This window comes from Herpailurus yagouaroundi, unplaced genomic scaffold, assembly GCF_014898765.1.
Source record: "Herpailurus yagouaroundi ecotype Mexico unplaced genomic scaffold, PumYag 28, whole genome shotgun sequence".
In the NCBI taxonomy this organism is placed as follows: domain Eukaryota; kingdom Metazoa; phylum Chordata; class Mammalia; order Carnivora; family Felidae; genus Herpailurus; species Herpailurus yagouaroundi.
Window position 1 is genome coordinate 5028907 of NW_024412376.1, and position 19239 is coordinate 5048145.

A 19239-nucleotide genomic window follows, 5' to 3' on the forward strand; every position below is an offset into this window, starting at 1 on the left:
TCACAACTGTGAGATCTTGACCTGAGCCGACATCAGGAGTCAGATGCTTTAACCAAATGAGCCACTCAGGTGCCCCTAAAAAAAATTTAAATACTGATGAAATGGTGGCAAAAATGCAGACATTCCATCTTTCCTACATTGCCAGTGGAAGTGTAAAATGGTACAGACACTCTGGAAAATACTTGATAATTTATTTTAAAAAACAAACAAACTTACCTTATGACCTAGCAATCATATTCCTGGGCACGTATCCCAGAAAAATAAAAATTGTGTACACACAAAAAATTTCACATGAATGTTCATAGAAGCAATACTTTAAATAGTTAAAGACTAGACAAGGTAAAGTGTGAGAACATGTAGAGCTGGTGTTTCTTTGTGGGAATGTGGTTGTTTAGAAATTCAATTTCTTAAATAGATTTCAAGTGATTGAGATTTTCTATTATTTCTCCTCTCAATTTTGATAAGTTGTCCTTTTCAGCAAAGTTGTCATTTCATCTAAATTACCGAATTTATTGACATAAAGCTTTCATAATCCTCCAAAATATCATTTTATTTTCTGTATGACTCATCATGTCTCCCTACATCCTTAATATTGATGGAATTTGTTTTTGTTCTAGAAGAGTCTTACTAGGGGTTATTAATGTTAATTAGTCCTTGTAAAGAACTAAATTCTGGCCTTTAATTTTTTCTATTCTTTTTCATTTTTCTATCTCATTAATTTCTACCCTTATTTGCATTATTTCTTTCATCTACTATGTTTTAACCCTTTGTAGAGTTTTGCATTTGGTATAGGAAGGCAAATTAATTTAATGGCAACCATTCTGAACCCTCTTGTTTCTGAGTTTTAGACGTTGGGTAGGGAACTGGGGTGATAAGAGTATCTCTTACTCCAAAGCTTGATCTTTCCTCCTAAGAATCAGTCTTTCTGGACTCAGTTGAATATCTGGGTGTCAGCAAAGTCACCCTCCTCTGTCCAGGCTGAAAATATAACATCTCCCAACACTGTTTGACCTTTAGTATTATCTCCATTTTACTCTCTGCCCTTTAGTAGAGTTTTATCCAGCACATAGGCAGGCTAATCTTTAGTCAGGGACATAAGGGCAACTCCCCTCTCCATAAAAAATCATATGTCTCATGGCCCCTTTTCTCTGGTTCTGTGTCATGCCAGTTACAGCTGCTTCAGCAGTGCTGAACTCCAAATTCTTCAAGTTCTGCCTGGTTCCAACTCCCTATGCTCTGGTTAAGACTTTATCCTCGAGGGCCAAGTTGAATGTGACTCATCTTCTGGCCTTTCTTTTCTCTCAGAGAAAAAAAATTCCTGATCAGCCTATTGCCAAATGTCTCAAAATAGGAGTCTCATGTATTTTGTTCTGCTTTTTACTTGCATATGGTAAAAAACAAAACAATGTTGTACTATTTTTAATTTCATTGTCTCTCAGTTGCAATGTGGCAATAGAATCTGACCCTTCACTTGCATTTACTACTTCCCAATCATCTGTTCTCACAAAATAAATATCTCACAGCCTAAAGCTAACTTTCTCACATACTTAAAATTTCTTGACTCCTATCTGCATTTTGGGAACAACACAAACTCCTATGTTTCCCATGTGAACCTATTCAGATTCTATACTCAACATGCTTTTGCATCCTCACTTTCCCTTTCTATAAGGCAGTTCTTTCTATAAGGTCATTCCACACAGTAATTCCCACTACTTCCTCCTCTGCTCAGGCCCTACAAAATCTCAATTAAAATGACTCTGGGGAAGAGCCAAGATGGTGGAACAGCATGAAAGATTTTGTGTGTCTCGTCTCCATGAAATACAGCTAGACCAACATTAAACCATCCTGCACACCTAGAAAACTGATCTGAGGATTAACACAACAATCTGCACAACCTGAACCACAGAATTCAGCAGGTACACAACATGGAAAGGTGAACTGGGGAAGAGAGAAGCCACGGAGGACAGGGAGCTGCTTTTGTGTGCAGAGAAGGGACGGAGATGGGGGGAGGAGGGGAATATGGGAAAAGCACCCCCCCAAAAGCAGCTGGAGAGAAAGTGGAAAAGTGGAAACAGCCACAGGGACTGAACTAAAAAGGGATAAAGGAGAAAGGAGAGGGTTTAAACTACATTAAGACTATAAACAGGGGGACTGCAGAGTCTGAAACTCCACAGCTAGATACCTGGCAGTGCTCTGGTGGGAAGGGCAAATCCCTTGGAGCAAAGTGGAGCCTGGGGTTCTTCAGGCCACACAGGGAGAGGTGGTTCTCCTGCTGGGAGGACACCTGGTAGAGGCTGTGTGGGTCCCCCAAAGGCAAGGGCCCAGTGGACCCAGGAGAACAACCACATTCACTGGTGCTGGAACAACATCGTTAAGGGTGAAGCATGGTGTCAGATGTGTGTTGTGATTTTCAATAATCCCTCGAACTCTGCTGCTACACTATCACACAAACTTTTTCTGGGGTGGGCTGGCACCCGGCCACAGTCTCTAGGCATCAGCAGAAGCATGTTCCCACAAACTTCCTGGGTGCAGCCAGTACCCAGCCATTGCATGGTGAGACCCTCCTGCAGAGGGGCAGAACAGGTCAAAGCCACAGTCCCTCAGAAGTAACAGGTTGGGAAAAATAGCTGCATCTGAGACAAAACTCAGGAAGGAGACACTGCCTGGGGCTTGGTCACGGACTGTGTAAAAGCGGGTAGTGGACAGAAGCCAAAGGATGGGTGCACAATTGCTGTTCAGGGAGAACAGAGTTCCAATACTACAGACTGGGTAGCTGGGTGCGCCATTTTCACCACTCCTGCGCATGAACATACACACCTACAAGCACCACAAAAATACACCCCAGTAAGCTAAGCAGCGCCATCTAGTGGAGAACAGAGCCATTACTCTAAGTCATGCCCAAATGGGCAAACTTCACTCCTCAGGAACACAAGTCTCTCTGCCTGCTTAGTGCATAGACTATAAAGCGCATCATAATTTGACTTCTAGGGAAAAATAAAGTAATTTCAGTCGTATGTCACTCGGTTCGCTGGTCCATCTATTCAATTTCCTTTCTTTTCTTTTTTGTTTCTTTTCTTTTTCTTGAATACAGAAAGAGAAAAAAATTTTTATTTCCAATTTTTGTTAAAAATACTTTTAATTTTGGGGCACCTGGGTGGCGCAGTCGGTTAAGCGTCCGACTTCAGCCAGGTCACGATCTCGCGGTCCGTGAGTTCGAGCCCCGCGTCGGGCTCTGGGCTGATGGCTCAGAGCCTGGAGCCTGTTTCCGATTCTGTGTCTTCCTCTCTCTCTGCCCCTCCCCCGTTCATGCTCTGTCTCTCTCTGTCCCAAAAATAAATAAACTTTAAAAAAAAATACTTTTAATTTTTTTCTACTATATTTTCTACTTTTGTGTAATATTTTCAAATTCTATTTTACTTCCATCAATTAATTTTAGTCTACTTCAGTGTATCCATGTATCAAAATTTCAAAGAATTTCCTTTTGTTTTTTTTCTTTTCGTTTTTTCTTTCCCCTATTTTCTCTAATCTATCAAGCCCCTTTCAACACCCAGAGTAAAAATATAGCATCATTTATTCCATTTTGTGTGTGTGTGTTTGTTTTTAATTTTTTAATTTTAGTATTTCCTTAATGTTATTTTTTTTATTTTAATTTAATCTAATTTAATTTTAATTTTTTTTATTTACCTCATTTTTTACCTCTCTGAGGGGAGAAAAGATGAAAAAACAAAAACAAATAAATAAAGACCAAAAGCAACAAAGACTAGAAAGGACCAGAGAACACCACCAGAAACTCCAACTCTACAAGCAACATAATGGCAATAAATTCATATCTTTCAGTACTCGCTCTAAACGTCAATGGAATAAATGTTCCAATAAAAAGACACAGGTTGACATAATGGATAAGAAAACAAGATCCATCTATATGCTGTTTACAAGGGACCCACTTTAGACCTAAAGACACCTTGATATTGAATGTAAGGGGATGGAGAACCATCTATGGTCAACAAAAGAAAGCCAGAGTAGCCATACTTATATCAGACAATCTAGTCTTTAAAGTAAAGATTGTATCAAGAGATGAAGAAGAGCATTATATCATAATCAAGGGGTCTATCCACCAAGAAGACCTAACAATTGTAAACATTTATGTGCCAAATGTGTCAGCACCCAAATATATAAAGCAATTAATCACAAACATAAAGAAACTCATTGATAGTAATATAATAGTAGGAGACCTCAACACCCTGCTCACAGCAATGCACAGATCATCCAATCAAAACATCAACAAGGAAACAATGGCTTTGAATGACACACTGGACCAGATGGACTTAAAAGATATGTTCAGAACATTTCATCCTAAAGCAGCAGAATATACATTCTTCTCCAGTGCACATGAAATATTCTCCAGAATAGACAACATACTGGGACATAAATCAGCACTCAACAAGTACAAAAAGACTGAGATCATACCAGGCATGTTTTCAGACCACAACACTATGAAACTCCAAATCAACCACAAGAAAATAAATTTGAAAAGGTAACAAATACTTGGAGACTAAAGAACTCCAAATACTTGGAGAGTAAATAACATCCTACTAAAGAATGAATGGGCTAACCAAGAAGTTAAAGAGGAAATTAAAAAGTTCATGGAAGCCAATGAAAATGATAACACCACAACCCAAAACCTCTGGGACACAGGAAAGGCAGTCATTAGAGGAAAGTATATAGCAATCCAGGCCTTCCTAAAGAAGGAAGAAAGATCTCAGATACACAACCTAACCTTACGCCTTAAAGAGCTGGAAAAAGAACAGCAAATAAAACCCAAAACTATCAGAAGACAGGAAATAATAAAGATTAGAGCAGAAATTAATGCTATAGAAACAACAAAAAAAAAAAAAAAAAAAAAAACCAGAACAGATCAATGAAACCAGAAGCTGGGTCTTTGAAAAAATTGACAAAATTGATAAACCACTACCCAGTTTGATCAAAAAGAATAAGAAAAGGACCCAAATAAATAAAATCAAGAATGAAAGAGGAGAGATCACAACCAACACAGCAGAAAATAAAAACAATGGTAAGAGAATATTATGAGAAATTATATGCCAATAAAATGGGCAATCTGAAAGAAATGGACAAATTCCTAGAACCATATACACTACCAAAACTGAAACAGGAAGAAATAGAAAATTTGAACAGACCCATAACCAGTAGAGAAATCAAATTAGTAATCAAAAATCTCCCAAAACACAAGAGTCCAGGGCCAGATGGCTTTCCAGGGGAATTTTCCCAAACATTTAAAGAAGAGTTAACACCTATTCTCTTGAAGCTGTTCCAAAAAACTAGAAATGGAAGGAAAACTTCCAAACTCTTTCTATGAAACCACCATTACCTTGATTCCAAAACCAGACAGAGACCCCACTAAAAAGGAGAACTATATACCAATTTCCCTGATGAACATGGATGCAAAAATCCTCAACAAGGTATTAGCCACCTGGATCTAACAATACATTAAAAAATTTATTCATCCCGAGCAAGTGGGATTTATACCTGTGACGCAGGACTGGTTCAATACCCACAAAACAATCAATGTGATTCATAACATCAAAAAAAGAAAGGACAATAACATATGATCCTCTCAATAGATGCAGAGAAAGCATTTGACAAAATACAGCATCCTTTCTTGACAAAACCCTCAAGAAAGTAGGGATAGAAGGATCATACTTCAAAATCATAAAAGCCATATACAAAAGACCCAACACTAATATCATCCTCAATGGGGAAAAACTGAGAGCTTTCCCCCTAAGGTCAGGAAAAAGACAGGGATGTCCACTCTCACCACTGTTATTCAACATAGTATTAGAAGTCTTAGCCTCAGCAATCAGACAACACAAAGAAATAAAAGACATCCAAATCAGCCAGGAGGAGGTCAAACTTTTAGTCTTCACAGATGACATGATATTCTATATGGAAAACCCAAAAGATTCCACAAAAAACTGGTAGAACTGATCCATGAAATCAGCAAAGTTGCAGAATATAAAGCCAATGCACAGAAATCGGTTGCATTCCTATACACCAACAGCAAAGTGACAGAAAGAGAAATCAAGGAATCGATCCCATTTACAGTTGCACCAAAAGCCATAAAATACCTAGGAATAAATCTAACCAAAGAGGTGAAAAATCTATACACTGAAAACTATAGAAAGCTTATGAAAGAAATTGAAGAAGACACAAAAAAATGGGAAAAGATTCCATGCTCCTGGATAGGAAGAATAAATAGTGTTAAAATGTCGATACTTCCCAAAGCAATCTACATATTGAATGCAATCCCTATCAAAGTAACACCAGAATTCTTCACAGAGCTAGAAAAAATAATCCTAAAATTTTTATGGAACCAGAAAAGACCCCAAATAGCCAAAGCAATCTTGAAAAAGAAAACCAAACAGGAGGCATCACAATCCCAGACTTCAAGCTATACTACAAAGCACATCACAATCCCAGACTTCAAGCTACACTACAAAGCTGTAATCATCAAGACAGTATGGTACTGGCACAAGAACAGACACTCAAATCAATGGAACAGAATGGAAAACCCAGAAATGGACCCACAAACGTATGGCCAACTAATCTTTGACAAAGCAGGAAAGAATATCCAATGGAATAAAGACAGTCTCTTCAGCACGTGGTGCTGGGAAAACTGGACAGCGACATGCAGATGAATGAACCTGGGCCACTTTCTTACACCATACACAAAAATAAACTCAAAATGGATGAAATACCTCAATGTAAGACAGGAAGCCATCAAAATCCTCAAGGAGAAAGCAGGCAAAAACCTCTTTTTGACCTCGGCCACAGCAACTTCTTACTCAACACATCTCCAGAGACAAGGGAAACAAAAGCAAAAATGAACTATTGGGACCTGCACAGCAAAGGAAACAATCAGCAAAATTAAAAGGCAACCAACCAACAGAATGGGAGAAGATATTTGCAAACTACATATCAGATAAAGGGTTAGTATCCAAAATCTATAAAGAATTTATCAAACTTAACACCCAAAAATCAAATAATCCAGTGAAGAAATGGGCAAAAGACATGAATAAACACTTCACCAAAGAAGACATCCATATGGCCAAACTGACAGATGAAAAAAATGCTCAACATCACTCATCATCAGGGAAATACAGATCAAAACTACAATGAGATACCACCTCACACCTGTCAGAATGGCTAAAATGAACAACTCAGGAAACAAAAGATGTTGGCAAGGATGCAGAGAAAGAAGATCTCTTTTGCACTGATGCAAACTGGTGCAGCCACTCTGGAAAACAGTATGGAGGTTCCTCAAAAATTAAAAATAGAACTACCCTACGAGCCAGCAATTGCACTACTAGGCATTTATCCAATAGGTATCCAATAGGTATCCAATAGGTATATCCAATAGGGATATAGGTATGATGTTTCCAAAGGGCACATGCACTCCAATGTTTATAGCAGCACTACTGATCATAGCCAAAGTATGGAAAGAGCCCAAATGTCCATTGGTGGATGAACGGATAAAGAAGATGTGGTATAGATATACAATGGAGTATTACTCAGTAATCAAAAAGAATGAAATCTTGCCATTTGCAACTATGTGGATGAAACTAGAGGATATTATGCTAAACAAAATTAGTCAGTCAGAGAAAGACAAATATCATATGACTTCACTCATATGAGGACTGTAAGAGACAAAACAGATGAACATGAGGAAATGGAAGCAAAAATAATATAAAAACAGGGAGGGGGACAAAACATAAGAGACTCTTAAATAAGAAGAACAAACAGAGGGTTCCTGGAGGGGTTGTGGGAGGGGAGATGGGCTCAATGGGTAAGGGGCATTAATGAATCTATTCCTGAAATCATTGTTGCACTATATGCTAACTAATTTGGATGCAAATTACAAAAATAAAATTTAAAAATATTTTCCAAAAACAAAAAAATAAATAAACAAATAAACAAACAAATAAACAAAATGACTCCGTGTTTTGGGGTTTCTTATTCTTAGCTCCTTAACTCACTTTCCCTCTAAGACCTCTAAACTTGTCATAGTTTAAAGGACCTGTTTGGATAGGAGATTCGAGTTCCAAGTTTGAAAAGTAGTTGTTCTATTCAGTCTGCCTTCCTACACATTGCCACCTTATATTTGGGCTTCTAATCTGTTTGCCCAATAATTCTGTGGGATAGAAGGCATCCTTTTGCTTTCCACCAACAGCACTTTAATGATGTATGTATATATGTATGTATGTATGTATGTATATACATATATATATACACATACATATATATAAAAACACATAAATCTACAGAACACAAAGCAAAACTTACCTTCATAAATGAAGAATCTGGATACAATGTTCCTGATTTGTTGTATGCATACACAAGGAAATGAGGGTCTAAAAATGACCTAATTCAAGGAAAGGAATGACACTTCACTGTAATAGTAATATAAATACAAGCAAAATCATGAAATTAAGCATAATTTACATTCAATTTTACAGTTTCAAATACCCAAAAATTAAATTGAGCCAGCTCTCCATTATCTCATTTGCTTTCTGACAGCATGTTTTGTATATAGGAAAACATAATAAGCAGTATAATCAGATATCAGTAGGGACATCATAATGACATAGATCTATGTATAATAAAAACCAGGACTTCCAGATTCCCACAACAAATTTTCTTTAAGATCCGACCATCAGTAAATCTCAGGGCATAAATATATTTGCTAACAAGTAGCCATGGATTGATAAGAAACAAAAAAATATATGCTTTTTCTGATAGCTTTCATGAAATTGTGCTGTGGTAAAAACAACCTCAGAATTCTCAATGCCTTAAATCAACAGTGAATGTTCTTTACATGTTTATTGTCAACTCCACACTATCTTCATTCTGGAACCTGGGAAAAGACATACCTCCTACCCGCTGAAACATGCTTTTCTTGTAGCAGAAGAGGAAAAGAAATTGTAGAAGCACACAATAGTTCTTAAAGCCTTTTTTAGAAGACTAGTGTTTTGCTCAAATTTCATAAGATAAATGATCTCTACAGACAAACCTCACATAAATGGTATGAAAGTGAAATCTTACAGAGAAGATAGCGATTCTTACGGAACAATCTGACACCATTATTTATTGTGGAGAGAACTGGGGTTTCTCAAGGATTCCAGATATCAAGGGGCAGTTCAAGGCCAAGAGTCAAAGAAGGACTAGAGCATTCACGGAGTGCATACTTTCACCACTACTTCTCTTTCCAGACCTCCTTCATCTTTGCTCATTCCTGACAGCTTTCTCTTTTCCTCAATTTAAATAACAAAACCAGAGGGCTTCCCAGAAAAAAAACTGATATTTACCACCTCATATTGCACACATATTCAAGGACATCCCAAATATTCTGGGTTGGTTTATATGCAAGTACCTAGAACACAAATTCTGACACAAGGGCAGAGCCTCATTTTAGCAACTAAGCATGGAAATGAAGGTGGTGGAAATGGAAACCCAGAATCATATCCCAGGAAAACGAAATTCAACAGATTTCTGAAAAGCATAATTAAAAGAACATATTTGCAAATGACATATCAGATAAAGAGTTAGTATCCAAAATCTATAAAGAACTTACCAACTCAACCACCAAAAGACAAATAATCCAGTGAAGTAATGGGCAGAAGATATGAATAGATACTTTTCCAAAGAAGACATCCAGATGGCTAACAGACACACGAAAGGATGCTCAGCAACACTCATCATCAGCGAAATACAAATCGAAACCTCAGTGAGATACCACCTCACACCTATCAGAATGGCAAAAATTAACAACTCAGGAAACAACAGATGTTGGCAAAAATGTGGAGAAAGGGGAACTCTTTTGCACTGTTCATGGTAATGTACACTGGTACAACCACTCTGGAAAACAGTTTGGAAGTTCCTCAAAAAACTAAAAATAGAACTATCCTACAACCCAGCAATTGCACTACTAGGTATTTATTGAAAGGATACAAAAATGCTGATTCATAGGGCCACATGCACCCCAATATTTATATCAGCACTGTCAACAAATAGCCAAAGTATGGAAAGAGCCCAAATACCCAATGACTGATGAATAAAGAAGAAGTGTGGTGTATATATATATATATATATATATATATATATATATACACACACACATATACATATATGTATACATATATACATATATATACATATATACATATATATATATATACACACACACATACACACACACACACACACACACACACACACACACACAATGGAATACTTCTTGGTGATGAAAAGAATGAAATCTTGCCATTTGCAACAACGTGGATGGAATTAGAGTGTATCATGCTAAGCGAAATAAGTCAGTCAGAGAAAAACAAGTATCATATAATTTCACTCATACGTGGAATTTAAGAAACACAACAGATGAACATAAAGGAAGGGAAGGAAAAATAAGATAAAAACGGAGAGGGAGGCAGACCATAAGAGACTTTTTTTTTCAATGTTTATTTATTTTTGAGAGAGAGTAAGAAAGAGACTGAATGGGAACATGGGAGGGGCAGAGAGAGGGAGACACAGAATCTGAAGCAGGCTCCAGGCTCTGAGCTGTCAGCACAGAGCCCTACATGGGGCCCAAACTCACAAACCATGAGATCATGACCTGAGCCAAAGTCAGAGGCTTAACCGAGTAAGCCACCCAGGAGCACCCATAAGAGACTCTTAAATATGAAGAACAAACTGAGGGTTGCCAGAGGGGAGGTGGGGGCAGGGGGAGAAAAGGGCCAAATGGGCTATAGGCCTTAAGGAGGGCACTTGTTGGGATAAGCACTGGGTGTTATATGTAAGTGATGAATCACTGGGTTCTACCCCTGAAGCCAATACTATGCTATATGTTAACTAACTTGAACTTAAATAAATAATTTTTTTTAAATAAAAGGATAAAAGTTTAGTTTGCAAGTTTATTCATCCTGGGTATAAAAGTATACTTTTGCTTCTTCACAAAACAACAAAGAAGTCTGCTTAGTGAAATAAAAAAAATACAAATGACCATTCAATGGAAAACAACATTCAATGTAAGGAAAATGAACAACAAAAGGGAAAAAGACAAAACTTCAAAGCAAGTTCCCTATGAGGTTGAATGAAGAAATTGATTACAGAAAATAATGATTATTTAAAGCAAAGTTAACAAGTTAAAAAGTTAATAGGCTTTCAAAGCATATCATTTAAGAAAAAAAATACTCAAACTAAAATGATGATGACAGTTAAAAATAATTTAATAAATGTCCCAAAGAGAATTTGTGTGCTGAGAACAGAATTAGAGGCCTAGCCAATAAACAGAACACATTTACTACCAAATAGGTAAAAAACACAGCCAAAATCTAGATGTAAAAATTGTTGAAGGAAAACCTATACTATAAAGGGCAGATCCATAAGACCCTGGATGAGACCATATATTTCCATAAAATGTTTTAAAATGTGTATGATTTGGGGTGCCTGGGTGGCTCAGTCGGTTAAGCATCCGACTTCGGCTCAGGTCATGATCTCACAGTTCATGAGTTCGAGCCCCACATCAGGCTCTGTGCTGACAGCTCAGAGCCCGGAGCCTGCTTCAGATTCTGTGTCTCCCTCTCTCTCTGCCCCTCCCCCACTCATGCTCTGTCTCTCTCTGCTTCTCAAAACTAAACGTAATAAAAAAAAATTTTTTTTTAATGTGTAATGATTTGAAACTAAAATGAAAAATTAAGGGGCGCCTGGGTGGCTCAGTCGGTTAAGCGTCCGACTTCAGCTCAGGTCACAATCTCGCGGTCTGTGAGTTCAAGCCCCACGTGGGACTCTGGGCTGATGGCTCAGAGCCTGGAGCCTGCTTCCGATTCTGTGTCTCCCTCTTTCTCTGCCCCTGCCCTGTTCATGCTCTGTCTCTCTCTGTCTCAAAAATAAATAAACGTTAAAAAAAGTTTTTTTAAATAAAATGAAAAATTAAGGGATTTATTCAATTATGAGAACAAAAGGGACATTTGCAGATATGAACAGGTTTAGAAAGCAACCCATCTGAAGAAAATAATCTGAAACTAGTCTAACTAAACAATACAAACTAAACTAATACAATATTGCATAAAATTGCAATAAAAGGAAAAAATAAAAAGAGAGCAGAAATAAAACTTGGAAAATGCAAAAACAGTTGGTAGGTAAAGAAACTGAAAGCATTGGATTTACATCATAAATGTAAAAAGAATTTTTAAAATTATACAGGAATATTATAAATTCAAGATGTGAGTGACACAAGTGAGGAACCTATGAAAGAAAATATGAGTATAATGATTATATGAATATTTCATTTTTTTAGCAATAAATCCCACAAACAAAGGAAGAAGACAATAAGTAAGCTGGATAGCATGTTTGCAACATACAGAACGTATAAAGAGTTAATATCTACAGGAAACAAACTTCCCACAGATTGATCATGGGAAAAAAAAAAACAGAAAGAAAAGCAGAAGGATAAGCCATAGATTGAAAATAAATAACCCAAAACAAATGAATAGAAATAACAATAAAATAGCATTTCTTATGCATTAACAAAAATAAGTGAGTGAAGATACTTATTTTATTAAGAATGTAGAGAACAGATATGTTTTTGAATTATTGGTGTGAGTGAAGACTGGTATAAATCCTTGGAAGTAAAAATTAGTAGCATACAGCACTCTTGACAATTGTATCATTTACTGCCCTTCAATTTCACTGGAGCCCAGAACATCATGGCCAAAGATAGCCACAATACAGCTTTTCTTGCTATAAATATACAGGTTGACAAATAACAAGTGAGATATATTTATTCGATGGCTACATATGTATTTACAATCAATGAACTCATTCTGCACAAATCTGTATGAATGACTCTCAAATAAAGATGTTATGAAAAAATTTGCACAAAAAGCACAGCCTCAAAACCAGAAACACACCCAATAACATAATTAGTATCTATTGCTCACACTTCTGGGTCAAGTGTGAGTAGACTTAGTAGTTCTGCTAATGGTGGCCGGGCTTGATCAATGGTCTGGGATTCAGCTGAATGTTGACTTATCTAGAGATGATTAGGGCACCTTGGCTGTGCCCCACCTGTCTCCATCTCCCAGCAAGTTGGCCCAAGCATATTCTCATGGGGATGGCAGACAAACAAGATGGAGAGCAGGAACGCAGGGGAGCTTTTTCAAACCTCTGTTTAAATCAAGTCAGCTAACATCTTTTTTGGCCAAAGTAAGTCACATAGCCATAGAATGGGCTACATGATTTGCAGGGCCCGTAGTGAAATTAAAATACAAGCTCTCTTGTTCAAAAGTATTAAGAATCTCAGGGAAGCAACAACAGAGAATTAAACCAAGTACAGAGCATGTCTAACCATGGAGTCCTAGAGGACCATACACCCATGAAGTTGGCCTTGCACAGATAAACTCATATCCAAGGGCTGGGAGTGGGGAGGCTGGGGTGTGATGCATATATTCCACCTCTTGATGATAGGAACTCAAAGTTACATGGCAAAGAGTGAAGATAAAGGCAAAGGTAAAGAATTGGGGTCACTTTAGTGGTCCACCATATTAAGATAAATTATATAGAGAAGTATTGTGCCATTTATGTGTATTTAAAGTAGTACTCAAAACATGATGATTATTTTTTTTTAATTTAATTTTATTTATTTTGAGAGAGAGAGAGAGAAGCAGAGAGAGAGGGATAGAGAGAATCCCAGGCAGGCTCAGTGCTATTAGCTCAGAGTCCAATGCAAGGCTCAATCTCATGAATCACGAGCTCATGACCTGAGCCAAAGCCAATAAATCAAGCAAAACATGATTACTTTTATTAATCTCTAGGCATACAGATGAATAAGGATAAAATCATGACACTAGAGTATGTGTCAGTATCATAACTGTGATTAGCACTGGGGAGTGAAAGAACTATTTCTGGAAATTGAAATGATAGATTTCACTATTACCTGTCATGTACACCTTTTAGAAAAATAGATAAATAAAATGCTTACATGTGTGTCTTTCATGATAAGAAAGTAATTATATTATTCTCATAATTTTCCTTTTTTAAATGTCTAATCCTTCAAAAGAAAAAAGCAAATATAAAAAATATTGGACTAATATAAACCATGGACTTTGGGTGATAATGACGTGCAGGCTCATCAATTATAACAAATATATCACTCTGGTGGGGCATGTTGATAATGGGGAGGCTATACATGTGTGCGGGGAGGCACAGGGTATATGCAGAAACACTGTACCTTCCACTCAATATTGCTGTGAACCTAAAACTGCTCTGAAAAATAAATATTAAATTAGAACCAGGAAACAGGAAAATGAAAATAGTTGATAATTGTTTAGATACCTTATTTAGGGAAATACAAATTGACACAAAGATGCAGTATAATATTTTGGCACATCTTGCATGCTTTTGAAAATCGAAACTGCTACTGTCTTTTCAGAAACTGGCATTATCTCTCAAAATCCTAATATAAAATGTGAGTAATAAAGAAGGTTGGTCTGGACATTATACCAGTAACTATATGCAAACTGCTTAGAAATATGTCTGGTAATTGATATGTGCCCCATAATGTCAGTTACTTTTGTTGTTTTGTTGTTATCATTATCACTATTATTACTTTTATTCATACTTCCTGATCCAGAAACACATTTCTTGATATCAGGCCTACAAAACAAAATCTCTATTACATAAAAACACACATACAAGGATGTTTATTGCAGGCCTCTTTAGTGACAATCCCTGGAAACAACCTCATTACCTATCAACCTGCCATACTACAGATGTTAGCTGTTAAAGAATGAGCTAAGATATATATATGAAGCAAGAAAATGAACACTGTTATTAAATAAGACCTGCCAATCACAGAACAGTATTTCCATTTGTCTAAAAACAAACCATTTTAGTAGGTTTCTACATATTTTATTTAAATGAAAGGTGAGATTTAGAATAGAAATAAAATGGTGGAAAGATACACACAAGGTTATTAATTGGTGAAATTGGTTTCTTCACAGAGTGAAAATTTAAGAGATTAAAAAAATGTTGGTGTTGGGTCACCTGCGTGGCTCAGTCGGTTAAGCCTCCCACCTCAGCTCAGGTCATGATCTCACAGTTCATGGGTACGAGCCTCGCATCAGGCTCTGTGCTGACAGCTCAGAGCCTGGAGCCTGCTTCGGATTCTGTCTCCCTCTCTCTCTGCCCCTCCCTGACTCGTGCTCTGTCTCTCTCTCTCTCAAAAATGAATAAACATTAAAAAAAATATTAAAAACATTAAAAAACATTCACAACATTTTAAAAAACATTAAAAACACTAAAAAAAACATTAAAAAAAATGTTTAAAGACCTACAGGCCAATATTCCTGATGAATATGGATGCAAAAATTCTCAACAAGATACTAGCAAACTGAATTCAACAGCATATAAAAAGAATCATTCACCATGATCAAGTGGGATTCATTCCTGGGCTGCAGGGCTAGTTCAATATTCACAAATCAATCAATGTGAGACATCACATTAATAAAAGAAAAGGTAAGAACCATATGATCCTGTCAATAGATGCAGAAAAAAAAATTTTAAATATTAAAAAAAATGTTGGTGTAATATCAAGTAAAATGCTTAAAATCATGTATATAATCATAAAGTCATATATAAAATGACAGCATGAACAAAATTCAATATAGACAAATAAAGCTATTGCCTTAATTGTTACAGTTGTAGCTATATTGTAAAGAGTTATATAGACTAATTTTCATCTATCTGATATACATTAACTTTACATCATGAAATTAGAATTTGGCTCAAACATTAGACTTAAAATCTCAAGATGAAAACTTGGAACTCTAGTCTGACTTGAATCACAAAGATGTAACATGTTAAATATAAGAGTCATGCTCTTGTTTAGGCTCAACTTAGGGTAGTGACTGTAAAAATTTCAGAAACTAAAAACAACTGTATGAAAAGAAGAATGTCTACTTACTGTTTTTCAAGGTGGAGAGTGTATATTTTCTGGTCAATTTTGATGGCATAAGTGACCTACAGCAAAGTATTCAGAGAGAACGTAATTATTAGAAATCAAAATTCTTAAAATTTATTTACTCTTTCATATAAACATAGATCATATCACACATGTCTCAAGATAACATATGCATATATAAGTATATTGCTATCTTCTCTCCATCTTGGAATATATGACAGAATTAACCATAATTAAATTTCAATGAAATCAAGGAGTCTAAATCTGTTTCAAAACTAAGAGCATTAGTCATTAACATTTATTATCATAATGAAATTTTAATTTAAAATGGTACATTTAGAAATGTTGAGTAATCTTGGAAGAAACCTGAATTTCATTATCTTTTCTCTACTTTGCAATTTCTACCCCAAATAAATTGAAAATTAAATACAACATGGGTCCCCTTTTAAGATGATAGGAAGCGTCCCCAAGCTGTCAGAAGTGCTACCCACAGAATCTTCATCTCCCTGTCCTCTTTAGGAATTGCCTCAGCTGAAGAGGGTCACCTCACACCAACTCACAACTTTCTGATACAGCCCCCATTTAATGAGAAGCCCCGTCATTCCAACTCCAGATCTTGATGGGCCATGCCAGCTTCACACTTTGTTGAGACTCAGTTGAGTCTCTGTCTCCCCATTCCTGCTTCTTCTCATCCTTTCCACAGGCGCTCATCACAAGAGCATACCTGCCTTCATGAGAATCCTCTCAAAGACCACATCCCAAAGAATCCAATTTGTGACATTATCATAAAACATACACATGGTTAATTTCCACATTTACAAAATGTAGAAAACATGGGGAAAAATGTGAATTTTGCTATTGAGCATGGTTGTCATTGGGTACAGTTTTCTGCATAAGTCATTTTAAACCTTCTATAGTGTTCTTTTATAACTTACAACTCTTGAAAAAGGTGTGTTGACATCTCCCCAAATTATTGTGACATTGTTTTTCTCCTTTTAATCTATAGTTTTCTTCAGTACATTTTTTGAATCTTTGTTGGTGGGTGCAAAGAGGAATAAAATTTACAAAATTGCAAATGACTGTAAAGTATGCCTCTATGTCATTTCAGAATATGACTTGAATTTGGGGTTGTAATTTCTTCAATCTCATCTATTATTGTTTAATATCCATTATGACTTATGATTTCTTCTTCAACCCATGAATAATGTAGAAGTGTATTTTTAAATTTCCATATACATTTTAAATTGTTTTAAGATTTAACTTAATTGAATTGTTACAAGATAAATACTGTATTGTCAGAATTTGATATTTTAACATTTTTTCCTTGTTTTTGTCAATTTTGTTGAATTATCTGTATATTCTTGAGAAGAATGTGCATTATTTACTATATAGTTGAATTACAGCTGGATTAGAAAAACACTACCTTTATTTCTGGAGTTGCCTACAAGTCTAGATGTTCTGACTCTCTGTTGAGACAAAGACAGTGAGGTTTATAGGGTACTTTTTAAGGTTCAAAAACTCTTTTGACTAAAGTTAACTTCTTTAATGTTTCCCTAACCAGTTTGACAAGGTTGGCTTGGCTACTTAAAGCATCACTGAAAGCTTTTTAAGGAGTCCTCCGAAAGCCAAAATTCCTACCATAAGTCTCATTATTTCAAGCCAGAGACTCAACATGTTCTAGGAACGCAGAGACTGGGTTCATATGAAGCTCACTGTTGAGTGCTTCTGGAATTCCTGATATTTGCCTGAATTCTCTTTCTCTTGCTGCACTATATGCTTTGCCATTAAATAAAAGCCTTATGGTGATATCCCATAGAGTTTAGTGAGTCCAAACAAATAGCAGAGAGGAAAAAACAATATATTCAATTTGATGGGTTCACTTCTATATAAACCCGTCAAATATTTTTGTTGTCCAAATTGTCTTTATGAATCCCTTTATGATTTGTAAACCAACATTTGAGAAAAACATTTTAAGATATCACTATGAAAATGGATTTGAAAAATTCTTCCTTTAGTGTAATCAGTCCTTATATGTGAGAGCATTTTTCTTAAAACATACAAATTTAGAACTGTTATATATTCCTAGTGAACTGAATATTTTATTAAGTAGCATGCTTATCTCTCATAATGGTGTGTGGGTATGTGTACTAAATGTTGGTTTTCTCCCACTTTTGTCATGGATACTCGTGGTTGCTTTTGGTTAGCATGTTCCCAGTATATGTCCTAAACATTTTAAATTCTCTGGGTATTTGTTTGGGTGTAATAGCTTTTATGAACACATAATTACTGGATTGTGTGTGTGTGTGTGTGTGTGTGTGTGCCATAAAAGGAGACAAACAGACCACTCAGTCTATAAAACCCACCCCAGCGTCTAACAGTTTTCCAGTTGACAATTCAATGCTCCTCTCAGATATTGCTACAGAGGTTCCAATCCTTGGATTCCTATCATATTCCCGTGTGTCTTTACATCAACACATCTTTCTTGAAAACAAAGTGTCCTAACCAAAACTAATTCATATAAAAAGGGAAGACAAGGGGCACCTGGGTGGTTCAGTTAGTTAAGCGTCTGACTGCTGGGCTCAGATCATGATCGCACAGTTTGTGAGTTCAAGCCCTACATCGGGCTCTGTCCTGACAGTTTAGAGCCTTCTTGGGATTCTGTGTTTCCCTCTCTCTGTCCCTTCCCTGCTTTTTCTCTCTAAAATAAATAAAACTTTTTTAAAAAGGGAAATCAAAATCAGTAAGAAATTAACAAGAAAAAAAAGATTCAAATAGGCAATATATGTAAAAGCATCTTAAGACTTAATTTAAAAATGCCAATTAAAAGTGAAGCATTCATTATACTTATCACATTGACAGGAACGAGAAGCCGGGAGTGCCTGGGTGGCTCAGTTGGTTGAGCATCTAACTCGATTTTGACTCAGGTCATGATCTCACAGTTTTGTGAGTTCAAGCACCACATCAGGCTCTGCACTGACAGCACAGGGCCTGCCTGAGATCCTCCTTCTCTCTCTCTCTCTCTCTCTCTCTCTCTCTCTGCCCCTCCCCCACTCACACTCTGTCTCTCTCAAAATAAATAAACTTAAAAAAAAAAAAAAAAAACAGGTATAAGAAGTCTGAACCAAGCCTGCAAAAGCCCTCAAGAAGCATCATTATTCTTTGTTAATGAAAGTTAACTACAATAAAACTTTTCTGATAGATATTTT

The 19239-nt window shown here is 36.3% G+C and overlaps 1 protein-coding gene across 1 annotated transcript in view; it reads right to left on the bottom strand.

Moving 5' to 3' along the window:
- The window catches only part of LOC121039933 (A disintegrin and metallopeptidase domain 3-like), a 143698-nt gene that overhangs the window by 119155 nt on the left and 5304 nt on the right, over nucleotides 1-19239 (bottom strand). Inside the window, exons 2-3 of the mRNA XM_040490388.1 lie at nucleotides 16037-16092; nucleotides 8359-8437 (exon numbers count right to left, since the gene is read on the bottom strand). Coding sequence (XP_040346322.1) covers nucleotides 8359-8437; nucleotides 16037-16092 — 135 coding nt within the window. The remainder of the gene's footprint in view (nucleotides 1-8358; nucleotides 8438-16036; nucleotides 16093-19239) is intronic.